The 18884-nt window shown below is 36.4% G+C and overlaps 2 protein-coding genes across 2 annotated transcripts; both read left to right on the forward strand.

Moving 5' to 3' along the window:
• Positions 1 to 3: 3 nt before the first annotated feature.
• Positions 4 to 4515, forward strand: LOC112180498 (serine/threonine protein phosphatase 2A 55 kDa regulatory subunit B beta isoform). The gene is made up of 14 exons (XM_024319058.2): positions 4 to 279; positions 496 to 599; positions 763 to 870; positions 1020 to 1139; positions 1226 to 1417; positions 1529 to 1620; positions 1852 to 1970; positions 2377 to 2500; positions 2602 to 2725; positions 2912 to 2980; positions 3224 to 3315; positions 3447 to 3524; positions 3995 to 4071; positions 4163 to 4515. The coding sequence occupies exons 1-14, from the start codon at positions 192 to 194 to the stop codon at positions 4297 to 4299; spliced, it is 1524 nt and encodes a 507-aa protein (XP_024174826.1). The 5' UTR covers positions 4 to 191; the 3' UTR covers positions 4300 to 4515.
• Positions 4516 to 14928: 10413 nt separating this feature from the next.
• LOC112178991 (anthranilate phosphoribosyltransferase, chloroplastic) lies at positions 14929 to 18760 on the forward strand. The gene is made up of 10 exons (XM_024317277.2): positions 14929 to 15150; positions 15230 to 15373; positions 16792 to 16953; positions 17049 to 17132; positions 17475 to 17663; positions 17789 to 17879; positions 18036 to 18095; positions 18221 to 18339; positions 18417 to 18551; positions 18642 to 18760. Exons 1-10 carry the CDS (start codon positions 14944 to 14946, stop codon positions 18669 to 18671), a joined length of 1221 nt encoding a protein of 406 aa, XP_024173045.1. The 5' UTR covers positions 14929 to 14943; the 3' UTR covers positions 18672 to 18760.
• Positions 18761 to 18884: the final 124 nt, after the last annotated feature.

Raw genomic sequence — 18884 nt, forward strand, 5'->3', positions numbered from 1 at the left:
TCCTGGAAAATCGAGTGGTTGACGGAGAGTAGGAATGTGAGAGAGAGAGATTCAATTTTTGAATAATGAAAAGGGTCTCTCTTGCTCTCTCACTTTCAAGGCCACAGTGATTCCTCCAATTGGAGTCTTATGATTGCCACACCACACAGAAGCCAGCAGAAACCTCCAAAGCTTTGTCACCTGGCTCAGCCATGACTCCCAGCTCCGACCACCCTCTCGACTGGAAGTTCTCTCAGGTTTTCGGCGAACGAGCTCCCGGTGATGAACTTCTTCAGGAAGGTTAGACTTTCCACCACCCCCAAATGTTACTTTGATTTCAAATTTCTCTCTCTCAACTGTTTGTTGTGCTTTTGCTTATTCTGGCCATTCTAGCACCTCTGGTGGTTTAGTTCAACTTTAATTCAATCGGCTCTGGCCGTTATAAAGTGAAGAAACGCAGAAATGAGCTTCGATTTTGGTTGCTTGCATATGTATGATTCAGAACTGTTTGTGTAGTTGATGTGATATCTGCTATTGGATTCGACAAGAGTGGTGATCACCTTGCCATTGGAGATCGAGGTGGCCGCTGCGTAATCTTCGAGAGGAAGCATGGGAAACATGTGAGAATTACCTAGACAGTTTTGTTGAACTAGTTGAGAATATTTGAGTGTGTGTATCATATGTGCTTTTGAATTCATTGCGGCTATCTTCCTTGTTAGGCCGGTGCTTGTACTTTTGGCATCAAACTCGGCTTACCATCTTAATTATTAATTGGCTTCTTAGAATCTGGATGAGCACCGCTCTCGACTTGAACTGGAGCAGTTGGACGTTACGTCCACCCAGCATCCGGAATTCCAATTCAAGACCGAGTTTCAGAGTCACGAACCGGAGGTATGCTTAATTTGGAATCTTGTTTTAGTTAGTTAGTGCATTATTGAGGCCAAGTGTCTGTGACTGCTGTGATTATACCAGTGGATTATGTTTTGTTCTGTTAGTGCAATGAGGATGATTAGTGTGCCGTGTTATTATGTTTTACGCAGTTTGACTACTTGAAAAGTGTCGAAATTGAGGAGAAGATCAACAAAGTAAAGTGGTGCGCAACATCCAACGGATCCCAGTTTATTCTTTCAACAAATGACAAGACAATAAAACTGTGGAAGGTACGAAATTTCTAAACAAGGAATAAGGATAGGACAATTTTGTGAAACCATGTTGACTTCTGTGCTTTTCTGGTTTCTGTGATCAGGTTAAGGAAGGTAAGGTGAAGAAAGTAAAAGAAATGAACCCTGGTCCACTTACAAGTTCAGATAATGTGCTTTTGTCTGAAAAGAGTTTCATCAGTAGAGAAGATAAACCTACTGTTCCTAATGGCTATCGTCAAGAATGGGCGGAGAAGATGGCTAATAGCGTGTCCCAGTATCAAGACATACATGCCAAGGTTGACACCCGTGTATTATATAGTAAAGCTATGTTTTTGTATTACTCTTGTCTCATCAGCATCAGTTTTCACAGTATACATGGTCATGATGGTAATTTGTTTTCTGACTAGGTTGCTGACGCTGAAGACACTGCCCAAACGAGATGCCGAAAGGTGTATGCTCATGCTCATGATTATAATATTCACTCCATCTCAAATAATAGGTAAACTTTTTGGCTTGTTATTTAGTTCTCTAATAGCTAGAAATTGCCACAAGAGAGTTAGAATATGAGGGAAGCCATTTTGTTTTTTCATTATGCAGATACACCTTTCTTTATTGTTCTACTTTGGTATCCTTGTAATGCAGAAGCAACTTTAAGGTTGTTAAGTAGATAGTTATAGACTTCAAATTGTATAGACATCACAGAAATAATCTGGTTTCAACTTTTGTGCAGCGATGGTGAAACTTTTCTTTCTGCAGATGACCTTAGAATAAACTTGTGGAATCTTGAGATCAGCGATCAATGTTTCAATATTATAGACATGAAGCCACCAAACATGGACGATCTGACTGGTAGTCTCTCATTCCCTCTAGTCTTTACATCCTGTAGCTCCTATTATTGAACTACTTCATGCTATTAAGAATGAAAAGCATGCCTTTAAATAAAAATTGAACTATGAGCAAATCTCAGATTCTGTAGCGTATAATCATTATCTCTAAGTTTAGCTGTGGAGTCTGGTTGCTTCAATATAATTTTTCAACCATTGTTCTTTAGGATGAAGACGTAATAACCAACAGGGTGCCCAAGTCTGACGAACCTGTTGACTCAGTTTTTAAAACAATACTTTGGTGCTTCATTGTTTATCTCTCGGGGAATAAATAAATGATTGCATCCTTCGAAGTCCATTGACTCGTTTAGGAGGTCTATACATATTTCTTTAGTTTGGATCTTTCTGCTGATTCATAAATGTTTATTCAGAGGTCATAACATCGGCTGAATTCCATCCCGTTCATTGTAATCTGCTTGCATACAGCAGCTCAAGAGGTTTTATTCGCTTAGTTGACATGAGGCAGTCAGCTTTATGCGATAACAGTGCAAGAATGTGAGTTTAAATCAGTTTCTGTTCATGTTTGTGTACTGTGTATCTACTATTGATCAAACACACAAGATGTTCTGATACTTGTTCTTTGGAGTGGTTTACAGATTACAAGATGGAGATTCAAATGCTTTAAAGTCATTTTTCACAGAAATTATTGCATCCATCTCTGACATCAAGTTTTCAAAGGATGGGCGGTACATCTTAAGTCGTGACTACATGAATCTAAAGGTATTTTGTTACCAATTTTACCTCATTACTCATATAAGGTGGATTGGATGAGATGCTCTTGATTCATGTCCTAACAGATTTATTGTGACATTTTGAAAATCTTTCTTCTCTATGGATTTAGCAAGACAGGTCTTACCCCTTTTTGTAGATGCATGTTTACAGTGATGTTTGTGTTTCATGTTATAGCTCTGGGACGTGCATATGGATTCTTCACCAGTTGCAATATACAGGATTCATGAGCACCTGCGCCCTAAGGTAACTAAAAGATCTTCTGGACTCCAAACTGAAGATGCTTTGTTTTTCTTAATATGTATTGAATTAGATCCACGGATAGTTGGAGCACGTACACCCAAATGCATAAATCTCCCCAATTTTTTTTTTTTATGTAACCTGTGCTCTGAGTTCTAATGAGCTGATTTTCAGGTGTCAGTATGAGCATGACTCAACTTGCATGCCCATGTCTCCCTCCAGCTGACAGCTCTATTTTTCTCCTTGCAGTTATCTGAGTTGTATACTAATGATCGCATATTTGATAAATTTGGGTGCTGCTTCAGTGGAGATGGACTTCATTATGCAACTGGGTCTTATAGGTATGCACTTGGGACTGGATCTGCTCTCACATATCAAGTCATGGAACTGTTGTTACTAGTCGTAGTTTTGTTTTGCTTGTATTTGCCAACACACTGAGCTTTTGTCACAACTTTCTATAATTTTAATACAGCAACCTAGTACGCATTTTCTCCCATGGTATTGGAGGTGAAGAAGGAACTACAATAGAAGCTAGCAAAACTCCTAACAGGTTGGCTCTTTTACCTTATACTCATGTGTGATTCCCTCAATTTGTTAATGAAATATATTGGTGGAATTGAAACCTTTTAATCAAGGAGGAATGGGTTTTTCATGAGATAATTTTCATTGTGTATCAAGTGGATTGTCAGTATGAAATGGTAATGGTGCTTGTATAACATGGAAATAAGACGGTTGTGATTCTGTGAAACTCAGTTGGCTGTCACCTAAAAACAGAGTCCCGTTCCCCTGGTCAGCAACTGACCATGGATCATTTGGTCAGTCACCGTCCGATTGAAATCGGACGGCTGACAGAACTCATCTCAGATTTCATCACTTATCTGTCAGCCGTCCAATTTCAATCAGACGGTGACTGACCAAATGATCCATGGTCAGTTGCTGACCAGGGGATCATCATTGCCTAAAAACATATATGTTACCCCTCTGAAAGCTTTCTGAACTCTTTTCTGAACTTGAAAATAGGAAGCCACTTCCGCGGGCTGCTCCAAGGGTTAGGAGGTCATCCTTGAGCAACCTGGCAAGAGGATTTTACCGGCATGGTTAGGCTTCCCAACCTCATTACATTGTTCTTTCTGTAGAATACATCTGTTTCTCTCTGTTAAACTAAATCCATCTGTTCTGCTTTTTCAGGGCATGAAAATTCAAGCTCGGCCGGTAACGATATCAGTTATGACTTAAGCTCCAAGCTATTACAGGTGGCATGGCATCCAGAAGCAAACTTAATTGCTAGTGCAGCTGGGAATAGCTTGTTCATGTATTATGCATAGCTTTGTATACAGTTACTCTAAAACAGTGATTGTAAATAGGGTCTCAATTTCTCCCTATAAACTAGGTAGTAACTTGAAAGTCCTGTAGTTCCCTCTGTTGGGGCACCGGCATTAGCAAACAAGGCTAATATGACTCCAAATGTGACAATATTATTGTTCATATCTCGTGAAAAAAAAGAAGGTAAAAGATAGAAGAGCTTCCCGTATTCTTTTTCATTGCTTCGACTTTCCCTAGTTCAGCCAAAATTGAATTAGTGACAATGTCACATGTTGTGGTAATTTTTACCATTCTAAGATCAAACATTTTATCTTTTCACCTTATGAAGGACCGAAACCGAAACCGCTAAAACTTGTACTGAAAAAAGGAAAGACGACTTTGAACTCGACTAGGTGGCGGCAGTTCGGTGTCTTGGGCGGATCCAGACAACCAGATGAGCGAAAAATTTTGTTTTCCTTTCACTTATGTATAGGTACAATTTTATTCATACATCCAAAATATCATACCAATACCAGCAGTAACGCACCAAATTAAAACTTGCTCAACAATACTATTTTCTAAACTTCTACCATGTTATATTACCTCTCAAAAAGTTTCCAAGTCTTTTAGGTGTTGGACCTCATTTTGTTTCCAGTTCAGAAGCCAAGCAACCTGTAATGACGGCAGGCCTTTTAGGGTTTTGACAAATGTTACTGTGTGGATGAGTCACACACTCATATCATGGACGTGGATACACGTCATACAGCTTCTACACGAAGAGATAAGCTAGACCGGCCAGCCCCGACATGCAACTTGCACATTAAACGTTCTTTAATCTCAGGGCAGCTCCGACAGCGCTGCCCGAAACCACCCTTCCTTGAATGCACCAACCTGCCCGCTGCCCAAAACCCTATGAGAAGAAGATCTCAGATCCTCCATTATAAATACCAAAGCGATCGATGCCTTCATTTCACAGCCTCTCTCATTCTTCTTCCCCCTCCATGTTTCCATTTCCAGCTTTTCTTTCTCGTCAGAACCTTGTTTTAGCTTCATATTTTGATCATTTATATCTCTATGGTTCTGTTTTTTCTTTCTGTTCTTTCTGATATTGTTTTTTTCTACGTGCAAATATCTTCCATCCGCAAGCACCAATTTGATGGGCAGAGCGGCCATGGTTTGCACAGATTGACTGAAAAATTGAGTGCCTGTTTATTTGAGTGCTTTAATTAGCTGCTATTCTTTAAGAGGTTGATATGTGGTTTCTGCAAAACCTCTTTGGATGTGCCAGCATACATTTTTCTCCTTATCTATCATCTCTCTTATATGCTTCTTCGATTTCGTTTTCGTTTCTATGCTCGTTCAGAAATAAAAATCGATCGAAAACGAATATGTTATCGAACGGAAACAGATCACATGAATTTATACCAGCAGATTAAGTGAACTGGTGCCTGGTCCTTTCTGAGAATTGATAAGTGGAATATATGGTAAATATTCTCCTGGTTCTTGGTTGGCCTTCCAGTTTTGGAAATGTGAATCTGGGGTATTTCTGAAGAGTCAACGATGTCTATAGAAAATTTCCATAAAATCCATACCTTTGGTGAGGACTAGGTAAAAACAGTATTGGCCTGCTTTCTAAAAATGGCATTGGTTGTTCCCCACTTTCCCACACAGGGCTTGGCCCCAAATGGTGGAAGTGACCCAAAAGGGAATTGTCAATTTTGGCAAAATGGATTTTGTTATTCTTTATGTTTTGTTCCCGAATGGGCTTTCATCTTTCAAGTTACCAGAAGTAGTTCCTTCTCAAAAAAAAAAAAAAAAAATGTTACCAGAAGTAGTTGTGGAAAATAATGCCAATCAAAGCCCAGAACAATTTGTAGTTGTTGAACACGATTTTTCGTTAGACGGGATACTCCACTACTTGACATCGGATTGAATGACTGATCAGAACCAGAACTCCAGAAGTAGGATTTGGGATGTCTTCTCACTCTTCTGGAACAAGAAAAATTATTCAACATAATTATTACGTACGTTGATGAAAAGAAGAATCATATATCCTATCAAAAAATATCTTCTCTCACCTTCTCTTTCATACATCATACCTTTTACTGAATTAATTCAAATCATTGATGCAATCATGCGGACAGATCTATCTTGTACATGCATAAGCAGTGGTGGATTTAGGATATGAAAATGAGATGGGCTACGTATTCATGTGTGAATGCAAGAGCGGATAGATAAAAACCAGAAAGTTCCAAGTGTTCAACAATTGAATTTAGTTTGAAAATTAGGCTTTTTTGGGAAGACGAAGAATGAGAGTTTCTGATAGATGGAGAGAATGGAAGAGCTAGAGAGAAGTTTGACTTTGATAATTCAGGAGTTCGGGTGAGCTTCGTCAAACATCACAAAAAGTATATATCATAAATTTTTTAACCCAAAAGTTTGCGGTCCTGCGGAAGGCTTGAGTCCTCCCACCCCTTTGAGTCCTCCCACCCCTATACCTAGATCCTCCCCTGTGCATATGGGAGCTTAGGGATCTATGAAGTTGCCTAACCTATATATGTATCGAGCATTGATGATCAGGGTTCTAAAAATCGGCCTAGGCAACGCCTAGGCGCTAGGCGCTACTCTACCGTTCCGATTCTTGCCTAATCAATTGATCTAGGCGTTTGGTTGAAGTCAGCCGCCTAGGCGGTCCTGGGCGGTCCTCGCTGGGCGTCGATTAGGCGTTCAGGCTACATTTTTTTTCTTTTCTTTTGGTCAAATACCCAAATCGGTGAGTCGCTGTCTCGAAGATTACGGTTCTCCTTCCGCCGCTTGCCATCGCCATCGCCTCTCTTCAGTCTGGGTTCAAATTTCAAAACGACGAAGTCACCATCGCCATTGTCCTCTCTGGCTCTCTCCCTCTCCAGGCTCCAGCACGGTCACACATCGACAGAACACATTGACTGAGCAAGTGAGTCGAATTTCTCATGAATCTCAGTTTCTCTTTCTCACGAATTTCTGGGTTTTCACTTTTCACTCTTGGTTTGCAGTTTGCTATCTTCTACTCTTCGGTCTCTTCCTGAAGCCGTCAAGCAACAAAGCAGATTCTGGGTTCGACTCTTCAAGCTCAGTCAGTCGCTGATTCTTCAAGGCTCAAGCTCGGTGAGACGCTGACTCTCTGATTCTTCAATTGAAAGTTTGAAACTATGAATGTTTAAGTTGCTGCCTTGCTGTTGCTGGGCATTCTGAATCTCTTATTCTTCGAGCTGATTCTGCATCTGTTCTGGCTCTTAAGTTTCTGATTGGTGTTCTGTTCAGGTATTGCATATGTTTAGGACTTTCCTAGTTTGCTTAATGCTTACTGTATCTGTTTTGGACTTTCCTAGATTTTCTCAATGCTTACTGTATGTCTGTATCTGGTTTGGTTTAATGAAATTTGGCAGTTTTGCCTATTTTGATTAATAGAACTTCATCTGTTTTGAATTAATAAAATTTGGCAGTTTTGCCTATCTTGATTAATAGAACTGCATCTGTTTTTAATTAATAAAATTGAGTGTTTCTATTGAAACCTCCAAATCTGCTCACTTGACCTCATTCATAATCGAATTATTAAATTACATATATAACCTACTATAAAATGACTGTTAAGGACAATAATTATATCAAAAAAAATATTATTTTTATTTCTCTAGACTTTCCAATTCAATAATAATCAGATTGCATACTTTATTATTTTCCTTATCTATTTTCATTTTCCAATTTCACTAATCACTACATATTCATTAAAGCATTATATATATTTAATGAAAACTAAAACTATGATTAAGATCATGTGACATAAAAATATATGATATACATTTTGAACACATATTGTGAGGGAGAGCAAAATAAATCATATTATAACCTAAATCTAAGTCTATCTATTATATTTGTAAAAAAAAAAAAGTTAGCATTTATAGAAAACTAAAAAATAAAAAATAAATAATTAATCCTGAGGTGCAGAAAATAGAGAAAAAAAAAACATTAAGAAAAAAATTATTACTCTTTTTTTTTTTTGCACAACTAAAAGAAAAAAAAAGTTTTTAAAAAAATCACACAACAGTTCATGTTATTTTCTTGTTGATTAGAAATTATTTTTGATTTTTTTTATTGGATAAGAGATTTATATTGTTTGATTAAGGAATATACATGTAATTAAGATTATAGAGTAATTAATCATTGAAATGACTAAGTTTTTTATTTTATTTTAAAGATAATAGTTTATTTGCAAATTATATGAGTGAGATTATTTAAGGAACTTTAGTGAGGTGTAGTGAGTAAATTTAGTATTTGAAAATTTGATAGGAGGTGTAAAAAGCATAGAGGTCAAGTGAGCAAATTTGGAGGTTCCAATAGAAAAACTCAATAAAATTTTGTAGTTTTGGATAGGAATTGATTAATAGAATTGCATCTGTTTTGGTAAATTGAATTGCATCAGTTGACCTTTTATATTTTTATTTATATAATTATATGTTATAAAATTAAAAATTAGTCCCCGCCTAGGCCTCTAGATGCTAGTCCCCGGCCTCCTGCCAGATAAAATTAAAAATTAAAAACCGCCTAGTCCCCGCCTAGGCCTCTAGACGCTAGTCCCCGGCCTCCTGCCCGACTAGCGCCTAGCGTTTTTTAAAACATTGTTGATGATTACGTACTTTTGCGGTTAGCTAATTTATATTCATTGCTTAACTGACACATCTAAATGACCATGTTTTCATGTGCATATTCATGTGTTCAGTTTGGGACTTTGGGTATCTGAATGTAAGAATTAATTAAAAGTCGGTGCAGTGATGGATTGGTTTGTAGTAGGATTCAAGGATTGTGACTGATTCTTACTTAAGGCCGTGGTGTACGTAGACTTAATCAATTTGTTTATGAAAATGAAAATGAAAATGAGAATTGAGGCTGGGTCTATGGTTAAGAATGCGGTGACTGGAAGGGAACAAAGAAAAGGGAGGCCACTAAATAGGTCCTCCCACCAAGGGGAAGACTAGGTCAGTTTCTTGTTGCATGGTCGAGAAACACTACCTCATGCTGGTAGTACGTTGCACTGTGAGGCCGAGGCTATGAGGGCAGGTTTGCTCATTGCCATCCATCAATAATGGAAGTTCATTGAGTTGTAAAGTGATTCTTCTATGTTGGCGAATGCTTGGCATCATACTGGCGATGATTATTCTGAGGTGAGTCGAATTATTGATGATTGGAGAGGAATATTTTCATGTTTTTAAGTTTGTTAAAATTCGACACATTTTTAAAAAAGCAAATAGTGTAACAGATATATTAACCTACTTTTGTTAGTTTGGGTCATAGTATTGATCTCACTTTAGATGGGTCTCTTACTATCCTTGAGGATGTGCTCTATGATGACTCTTGTAAAACTATTTGAATTTGAGTTGTCCTCGATTGAACATTGAATTGTCAACACCACAAACTTAAAATAATCTCCATGATAAGTCAAATCGTAATTGAATTTTACAAACGACAAAATTTCATAATTGAAAGTATGTCATATCTATTGGGAAAATTCCACAAATGGTCACTCAACTATGACTCATTCTACACTTTGGTAACTGAAATTTCAAATATATCATTTTGGTCACTCAACTATTACACTGTCAATCACTTAAGTCACCAAAAGAGTATTTTTTATAATTTTTTTTTAATGAAAAAAATTAACAAAGTGACTTAAGTGATTGACAGTGTAATAATTGAGTGACCAAAGTGATATATTTGAAACTTCAGTAACCAAAGTGTCGAATGAGTCATAGTTGAGTAACCATTTGTGAAATTTTCCCTATCTACTTGATAACTGAAGCGTTAAGAACCAGGAAGTGAATCAAATTTGATGGGCTGGGATGCAACTGTTCCCTAACTAAAATGTCAAATTTTGATTGGGTTTGAGAAACAACAAAATTTCATAATTAAAAATACTTTTATCTCAACCGGATAAATCATACGTAAGTCAATTACTAGAGGATGAATCACATTCGATCAATTGATTTGGATAGAATTTGTCAAACTTTAATTTAATTTCAGAAACAACAAAATTTCATAATAAAATACGCTGCCTCAAGGATAACTGATATATAAAATATTAGAAGAGGATGATTCACGTGTAGATAGATTTGAATTTGGCAAACGACAAAATTTCATAATAAAATACGCTACCTAAATGATAACTTATATACAAAATATTAGAAGAGAATGATTTATAGATATCTGTGACCTAGTGCTCTGCTAGGCTTTATCGCCGGCCTCTCACCTTCGACAAAATTTCCAAAATTTTCAAACTTTGATGGCCATGGCCACTGCTAGCCTTGTGGCTAATTGCTTCTTTTTTTCTTATTGTTTTCGACTGGTTGTTAGGAGCGCCGCCGTGGATTTGGCTCCCGATGGTTGCCTGGGATGGCAGGTCTGTTGTTCTGGTGGTATCTATGGGGTCGTGCTTTGATTGTGTCGCGGACTGGGTCACAGATCGAAGTCGTCCAGTTGGTTTCTCAGAGATGGCTCATAGGGTGGACATTTGGGTGACAGATGGTTGGAGTTCAAGTCAGTTGCTGATTCTGGATTGAGGGAAATGGAGGATGATGATACCGTCGGCATTGGGGACTCGTTGCAACATCTAAGTGTCGCCGGAGTTGGGTTGATTCGACCAGATCAGGGGACCGATCAAAGCTTGGGTGAACTGGTTGTGTTGGGTGTCTCTGATCAGCTTCGTCTCGATTTGGGATCTGGTTTTTTTCATTGCTTGCAAAGGTACTGGAATTGATCGAATTTTGATTCGAGGTGATCAGGAGTTGGCTCTGACTTTGGTGACTTTCGATCCTGGAGATGGTGCAATTTCGTCGGCTGTGATCCACAGTGACGGCGGCGGTGGCTGGCTGGCCTATAGAGGAATATGTGGGGTGGCCTTAGCTATTTTGCCCTACTGGGCCGGTAATGGGCTAGAGGGCCTGTCGTATGACTTGAGGTGGATGGATTGGGTCCTACAACTTTTTAGGGCCTGGTTTGCCTCTGGAATGAGGGTTGAGAGTACATTCTTTGTCTCTCCTCCACCTATGAATTGGGTCGTATTGGCCCATAGCATTGTTTAATTTCTGTTTGGGTCGTAAAAACCAGAGCCTTAGTTTAAACTATTTTATTGTAAGGTTCGAGGTTTCCAGGATTTTGTTAGAATAATGGTGCGTGAATTTCCTAAAAGATTGGTGTACTCGGAATTTTTTGGGATGTTATTCTTCTATAATAGTGTTTCATGAGGTTTTAAAGAACGATTCTTTCTGTCGACCCCATAAGGGTGTTTTGTTTGAGTTTTTCTATTGGAACCTCCAAATTTGCTCACTTGACCTCTATGCTTTTTGCACCTCCTATCAAATTTTCAAATACTAAATTTACTCACTACACCTCACTAAAGTTCCTTAAATAACCTCACTCATATAATTTGCAAACAAACTATTATCTTTAAAATAAATAAATAAACTTAGTCATTTCAATGATTAATTACTCTATAATCTTAATTACATGTATATTCCTTAATCAGACAATATAAAACTCTTATCCAATAAAAAAAATCAAAAATAATTTCTAATCAACAAGAAAATAACATGAACTATTGTGTGATTTTTTTTAAAAAACTTTTTTTTCTTTTAGTTGTGCAAAAAAAAAAAAGTAATAATTTTTTCTTAATGTTTTTTTTTTCTCTATTTTCTGCACCTCATGATTTATTTTTTATTTTTTATTTTTAGTTTTTAGTTTTCTATAAATGCTAACTTTTTTTTTTTACAAATATAATAGATAGACTTAGATTTAGGTTATAATATGATTTATTTTGCTCTCCCTCACAATATGTGTTCAAAATGTATATCATATATTTTTATGTCACATGATCTTAATCATAGTTTTAGTTTTCATTAAATATATATAATGCTTTAATGAGTATGTAGTGAACTTGGAAAATGAAAATAGATAAGGAAAATAATAAAGTATGCAATCTGATTATTATTGAATTGGAAAGTCTAGAGAAATAAAAATAATATTTTTTTATATATAATTATTGTCCTTAATAGTCATTTTATAGTAGGTTATATATGTAATTTAATAATTCGATTATGAATGAGGTCAAGTGAGCAGATTTGGAGGTCTCAATAGAAACACTCGTTTTGTTTTTGTACTGCTTGCTGAATCTTAATGAAAGGGCTAACCTATTTCCTTCAGAAAAAAAAAAAAAGAATGATTCACATGTAGATAGATTTGAATTTGGCAAACAACAAAATTTTATAATCAAAATACGCTACCTCAATGATAACCGATAAATTAAGGGAATCAAATTTTTTTTTTTAATCTCAAAATTGTCCTTAACTACAATTATTAACAGAAAAAATAATTATAGTTAAGGAGTTTTATGGATAAATAAAACTTTACCCAACAGACATCTCAATTATCATCTCAGCTTTCTATACTAAAAAAAAAATATATCATCTCAGCTTCTTCATCGCTTTTCTACTAAACAATTAGTTAGATGAAATTTTCAAACTATAGCAACAAGTGAAAAGAATTGTTGGTTAGTATTATTTTGTTCTACTTCATGTTACTCATGCTTGATTCTACGTCACAGTAGCTGATAAAATGAGAATATAGAGAAGAGGAAAAAAACAAAAGAGTAAAAAGAAACTAGAAGGCATGGGGTTGCAGCACGATGGTTTGCTTATTATTTTTTCTTTTTTCTTTTCCAATTTTACATTTTCCATGGTGATATCTTTTTTTTTCTTTTCTAAATTATTTGAGGATGAAATTGGAAGTTTCAGGATAAAAGTTTAATTGTAGGATGAGAAAGCATTTGGTAGGGAAATAGTCTCACACTAAATTAAATACAAGAGACTAATTCACATTCGAGTTGTTCCCAACTAAATTGTCAAACTAGTGTCAAACCACAAAATTATTTGTATCACAATTAAAGAACGAGTACAACAATCTCCGCCTGATAAGTTATTTCCAGGATTCGATAAATTGAGAACCTCTTGTATCCCAGCCTAGTCTCCCAGCCTAGTCGGAATTTATGGCGAGTTATCTCCATTATAACTGACAAAGGCATATTCTAATTCTAACAAAATTTTAAAAAATATACGTAAAATAGAAATTTCATAACTGTCTCCAACAGAATTTGTGTATGCGATAAACGACAAAATTAATCATTTCATAACTAACAACTCCGATAAATGCGTCTCTGCCTAATCAATCAAACACCAAACTACAAGACAATTTGAAATCAAGACTAAACAGTCTCCAACCGATTTTCCGAACCCTAACAGGATTTGACAACCAACAAATTGACTCCTGAAATCCCAAATACCTTGAGTAAATAAGTAGCTAAGATTCATTAGCTAAACAATGGTAGTTTCAATCAATATATATTGAGTTTCTTCTTATATAAATAAGGGATGCAAAGGGAGATCGACCATAAATAACATTTCAAGTAATAAATAAGGGAGATCGACCATAACAGATTACTGAAATTAGAGAGAAAAGGAGACAATATTTAAAAAAAAAAAAAAGGGAGAGAACAAAGGAGTATCACTTTGGAAGGAACTTTTGTAAAGGGGGAGGGATCACCTGAGTGGAGGATGAGAGCCATGTAGGTGTGAAGCTGCTCGACACGTCCGGACAGATTAGCATTTTCCAAGACCGTTGCCTTCTAGGACAAAAACTATCTATTTGTGCTAAACCAAAATAAATGAATACCAAATCTCCCAGCACGGTGTATTATCTCAATAAAGTACTATATGTTCTTCGGATTCTTCCATGAAAGAAAATAATTCTAGTACTCATGTATTATCTTAATAAAGTAACTGGTTACATTACCAATATCAGTCAAATATATGTAAATTTATTTGATTTTCTCAATGTAACTGTTATGTTATAAATGTTGGTTAATATACTATATTCATTGGTTTATAAAATATTACCATACACTGAATACGATACAAGATATGTAAATTTATTTGATTTTCTCTCAATGTAACTGTTATGTTACAAATGTTAGTCGATGCTCTATACTCACTGGTTTATAAAAATATTATCAAACATCGGAAATAACATGAAATTGAATGATTTTAGGCCTAGACTAGAATTATGATAGAGATTAAGATTAGAATTAGGGATTAACATGAAGTGTACTACTATATTTATGAAGAAGCTTCCACCACAGCATAAGGGAGAGGCTTTCACAAACATGGTATGGTATCTACTTGATGCATCGTAGAATGCAAAATATTTCCGACTTGACAAACCGAAATAATTTCACAGTTCAGAAATTTCTCGTTTCCTTCTTTGCCCATCCAGCACCCACGTTTTACATGATTAGAGCAAATTCAACCAAACCAAAAATAATTGTATCCTTATGTAACCTTAACCTTAACAGACTAAAAAAGAAAAAAAAGAAGAAAAAAAATCTTTCTATAACCGATTTGTATTGCCTTTATATATGTATCTCCCCAGACTCGGGTCTTTGAGAAAGGAAGCCAAAGACTGTGGCTTTAGAGCAGATTTCTCTGAAACTTGTCTCGGCCTATAATGGGGAGTTCTCATTAGCAACCGGGTGTTATACAGTTCTGGGTTTGGGGCTAGAAATTGCAGCAAAATTGAGAAAACTCACCATGGCAGTGTCAACACCGCAGCTTCACTCACTTACCAGTCTTGCTTCATTGACTCACCGCACCAAGGTCAAGTTTAACAGCGCCTGCTGCACAGCTCTGTTTCCCAATGCAAAGCAAACAAGCCCATCCACGCTTTGCACTGCTGTGCAGAGTGCACAGTCCACTGTTTCTGAGAGATCAAACCCACCATTTACTTCCTTCAATGAGGTACCAATTGGATTTTTTTTTTTTGGCGGTGAATGAAACACAGTTGGGTTTGTGAGAGATTTGTGGTTGTGTTTTGCAGTTGATTGAGTCCTTGATTGATAAGGTGGATTTGTCGGAGTCCGAAGCCGAAGCTTCATTGGAGTTCTTGCTGAGTGATGCGAATGAGGCTTTGATTAGCGCCTTTCTTGTGTTGTTGAGAGCCAAAGGAGAGACTTATGAAGAAGTAAGTAATCTCTTAAAGATAAGAACTTTAGAAAGAAGTAGCATTGTGAGTTGGATCATGTTCTGTAAATTGTATTTTTATGTGGTCAGCATTCTCTATTACTCTTGTTTGTGACTTCTGAAAGCAGTCATGGAAGGCTATTTGTTCCTCTCTGATATGTGAAATCGGTTAGCTTTGACATTTGAATTTGGACTTTAGATTACATTAAGCTTCTGTTCTTAATAAAGATGATCTTGTGGTTTATAATGTTGGTTAAAACCAGGAAGACTGAAGTTTGCTGTGGCATTAATATTTTGTAGAGGTCCCCTGAATAAACTAGGGACGGAGAATACCTGCTCCAAACTATAGCCATTAAAGTTAGTAGTAGCTTTTTAAAGAAACGGAGCTACAGCTGGAAAGGTAAATCGATAGAGAAATTGTATTGTATTGAATTGGCTCAAATTACAATGAATAGTTACATAAATTTATACAAGGTATAGAGAATTCTAGATTGGTGCAGACACTTTGAGATACTTTCACTTGTGAATGCATAGTACTGTGCAGTATGAGAGTCTTGGCAGTATATGTGAAGAATAGGCACACTTATACAAGCTATAGAGAATTCTAGATTGGTGGACACTTTGAGATACTTTCACTTGTGAATGCATAGTACTGTGCAGTATTAGTCTTGGCAGTATATTTGAAGGATAGCTTATGCTTTTTGATCAGTGTTCTTGGCTGTATGTTGGGGATTGCATTCTTTGTGTGCATCTACATCACTGGTCATGTGTTCCTGCTGGTATAGAGTGATCATAGTGTTATTACTTGGTATGTATGGCAGTTTTCTGGCGAAATAGACTTTCAGGTACAAACAGGTTCCTTCAACTGGCCTATATATGCCACTCATCTCCATCCTGTCTCTCTACTATAGAAAGAACCATCTATTTACTTAATGATGTATGGGCGATCCACTTCATAGACCTGATTCAGTGAACGGTGGGAGCTGACCAAAGGGGCTTACCTTGTTAAATTTGAAGGAAGATATGATATAAAGGATTACATGCTACATATTCAGCAAAATGATGATTAAATATGTTGAATATTAAACCTCCTCAAATATAAATGATTCTTCACTGTGTGACAACTGGTATTCTTTTGCTCTGTTTTGAGGGTGCATGATAATGGCACATGGACATGTAATATTATTTGGTGAGCTAATTGTCCCATGTTATTAGTTTCCTGTTCTGTTGTTCTGTGTGTGTGGTGGTTGAGTTCAAGGGTGCTTCTAGACTCTGTTGTTCTTCCTCTTGTTTGACTAGTTTATTTTGTTGTTTGTCTCTGTGCTGTTGCCTGTGGCTGCTACTCTATTTTTCTGATTAAAATGTCTCTTTATATTGGTTTTGTCTATAATTTGTTTATCACTTTTTATGATTTAACAGATTGTGGGATTAGCAAAGGCAATGATAAAGCACAGTTTGAAGGTTGAGGGCTTGGATGACGCAGTTGACATTGTTGGAACTGGTGGTGACGGAGCAAACACAATAAACATTTCAACCGGGGCTTCAATACTTGCTGCAGCCTGTGGTGCAAAAGTTGCAAAGGTAATATCCATCTTCATTGACACTAGCATTGCTTTTTTTGCTAAACTTCTTTTCTTGAACTATAAATAATGAACAGACAATTGTTTGTATTTCAGCAAGGTAATCGTTCAAGTTCCTCTGCATGTGGAAGTGCAGATGTATTGGAATCTTTGGGAATAATAATTGACTTGGACCCTGAGGTTGGTTCTTCTACCATTTGTTTTAAAAGGATGGATTGATGGTACACTAGAGTCTAGTTAGTTTGCATCATCTTCTCCAGGGAGATCCGGCTGAATGCCATAAACAAGGCCTACTCAAACCCTATTGGTTGCAATAGTTGTTTAGTTTTATAGCTGCAAGATATTGACATGAATAGATCGGAATTTAACTTTTCTAATTCCATCAAGAATATCCAAAATATAAAGTTTAAAATGTGCAACTTTAGTGTTTTTCTTTGTGAGAATAAAACGCAAACGAGTTCTGATGCGAACAGTTTATGCATATGCTCATGCGGTTTATTATGTTGTTTTTTGTTTAAATAGGGGGTCGCGAGATGTGTTAATGAAGTAGGCATTGGTTTTATGATGGCACCAAAGTATCATCCAGCAATGAATGTCGTTCGTCCTGTAAGGAAAAAGCTAAAAGTAAAGACTGTATTCAACATTTTGGGACCTATGTTGAATCCAGCTAGAGTTCCTTTTGCTGTTGTTGGTGTATACAAGGAAGAATTAGTAAGTGTTCCATAGACTAGAATGCATTAGACCTTATAAAAACAATGTACATATTGTTAAAATTCGGACCTTCCTATATAATTAATTATTTTCATATGCATTTGGTTCATTTCTTAATTGGATAGGTCTTAAAGATGGCTAAAGCATTACAAAGCTTTGGCATGAAGAGAGCATTGGTTGTTCACTCGGAGGGCTTGGACGAAATGAGTCCCCTTGGTAAACTCTATCTTTTATATGAGATTATGATTATTTGGCAATTCTAAGACAATTGTTTGTGTTCTACTGTCGTATAACTTATAGTACTTCTTTCTTAGCGTCTCTGTTTGCACCAAAATGTAAATCCTAACTTTTGTGTAATTGATTTGAATATAGGACCTGGACATATCCTTAATGTGACTCCTGATAAGATTGAGAAGTTCTCCTTTGATCCATGTGAGCATTGCTCTAGTTCTCAACCATTAAATTCTTTATGCTTTGGCAAATTTGAATAGTTCCATTATCCTTAAAGTTTATGTTATCATCTTCATTCTAATAAAATCAAAAATTTTATATTACAGTGGATTTTGGAATTCCTCGATGCACTGTAGATGATTTGCGAGGTGGAGATCCAGAGTATAATGCTGAGGCATTAAGGCGTGTATTATCAGGAGAGAAAGGTTCCATCGCAGATGCGTTTGTAAGTTTCCTTGAGCAATATATCAATGTCATTGCTTCTCATGTTTGAGACATATATTCATTGTCAACTTGGGTTAGATCCTAAATGCAGCAGCAGCTCTTTTAGTCAGCGGCCTTGTAAACACTTTGGCTGAAGGAGTTTCTTTGGCTCGTGAGACACAACTTTCAGGAAAAGCTATCAAGACGCTTGATCAATGGGTATCTCTCTCGAATGTAAGTGAAGTGATCTAGCTACATGCCTACACCTTAAGTACATGATTGAAAATGTTATTTCATTTAATCCATTTTATTTAATGATTGCAGACAATGAGGAAAGATACAGTTATTTATTAAGGATGCTTCAGGAACTTTTGGATATCAAGTTTCAAGTTTTCAAGATGAAAGCCATGGTAGAGCCAATGAACTTTGAGACAAAATTGAGAGAACAAAATAAGGCGACTAAATCTTATAATTTCGTTGTAATGTGTTTTAGATTTTCACTTGATAGGGCAGGTAAGGCAGTTCTGTATCTTAGAACTCGTGTATGTTTCAATGAAAATAATTAGT

Source organism: Rosa chinensis, chromosome 7, assembly GCF_002994745.2.
Source record: "Rosa chinensis cultivar Old Blush chromosome 7, RchiOBHm-V2, whole genome shotgun sequence".
In the NCBI taxonomy this organism is placed as follows: Eukaryota; Viridiplantae; Streptophyta; class Magnoliopsida; order Rosales; family Rosaceae; genus Rosa; species Rosa chinensis.

Excerpts from the sequence above, each read along its gene's own strand:
- LOC112178991 (XM_024317277.2), top strand. The coding sequence starts at position 14,944 with ATGGCAGTGTCAACACCGCAGCTTCACTCACTTACCAGTCTTGCTTCA. Across the intron at positions 16,954-17,048 it reads GTGGTGCAAAAGTTGCAAAG|CAAGGTAATCGTTCAAGTTC; the intron begins GTAATATCCATC and ends TTTGTATTTCAG. Across the intron at positions 18,552-18,641 it reads AATGGGTATCTCTCTCGAAT|ACAATGAGGAAAGATACAGT; the intron begins GTAAGTGAAGTG and ends TAATGATTGCAG.
- LOC112180498 (XM_024319058.2), top strand. The coding sequence starts at position 192 with ATGACTCCCAGCTCCGACCACCCTCTCGACTGGAAGTTCTCTCAGGTT. Across the intron at positions 2,981-3,223 it reads ATGAGCACCTGCGCCCTAAG|TTATCTGAGTTGTATACTAA; the intron begins GTAACTAAAAGA and ends TTCTCCTTGCAG. Across the intron at positions 3,525-3,994 it reads GCTAGCAAAACTCCTAACAG|GAAGCCACTTCCGCGGGCTG; the intron begins GTTGGCTCTTTT and ends ACTTGAAAATAG.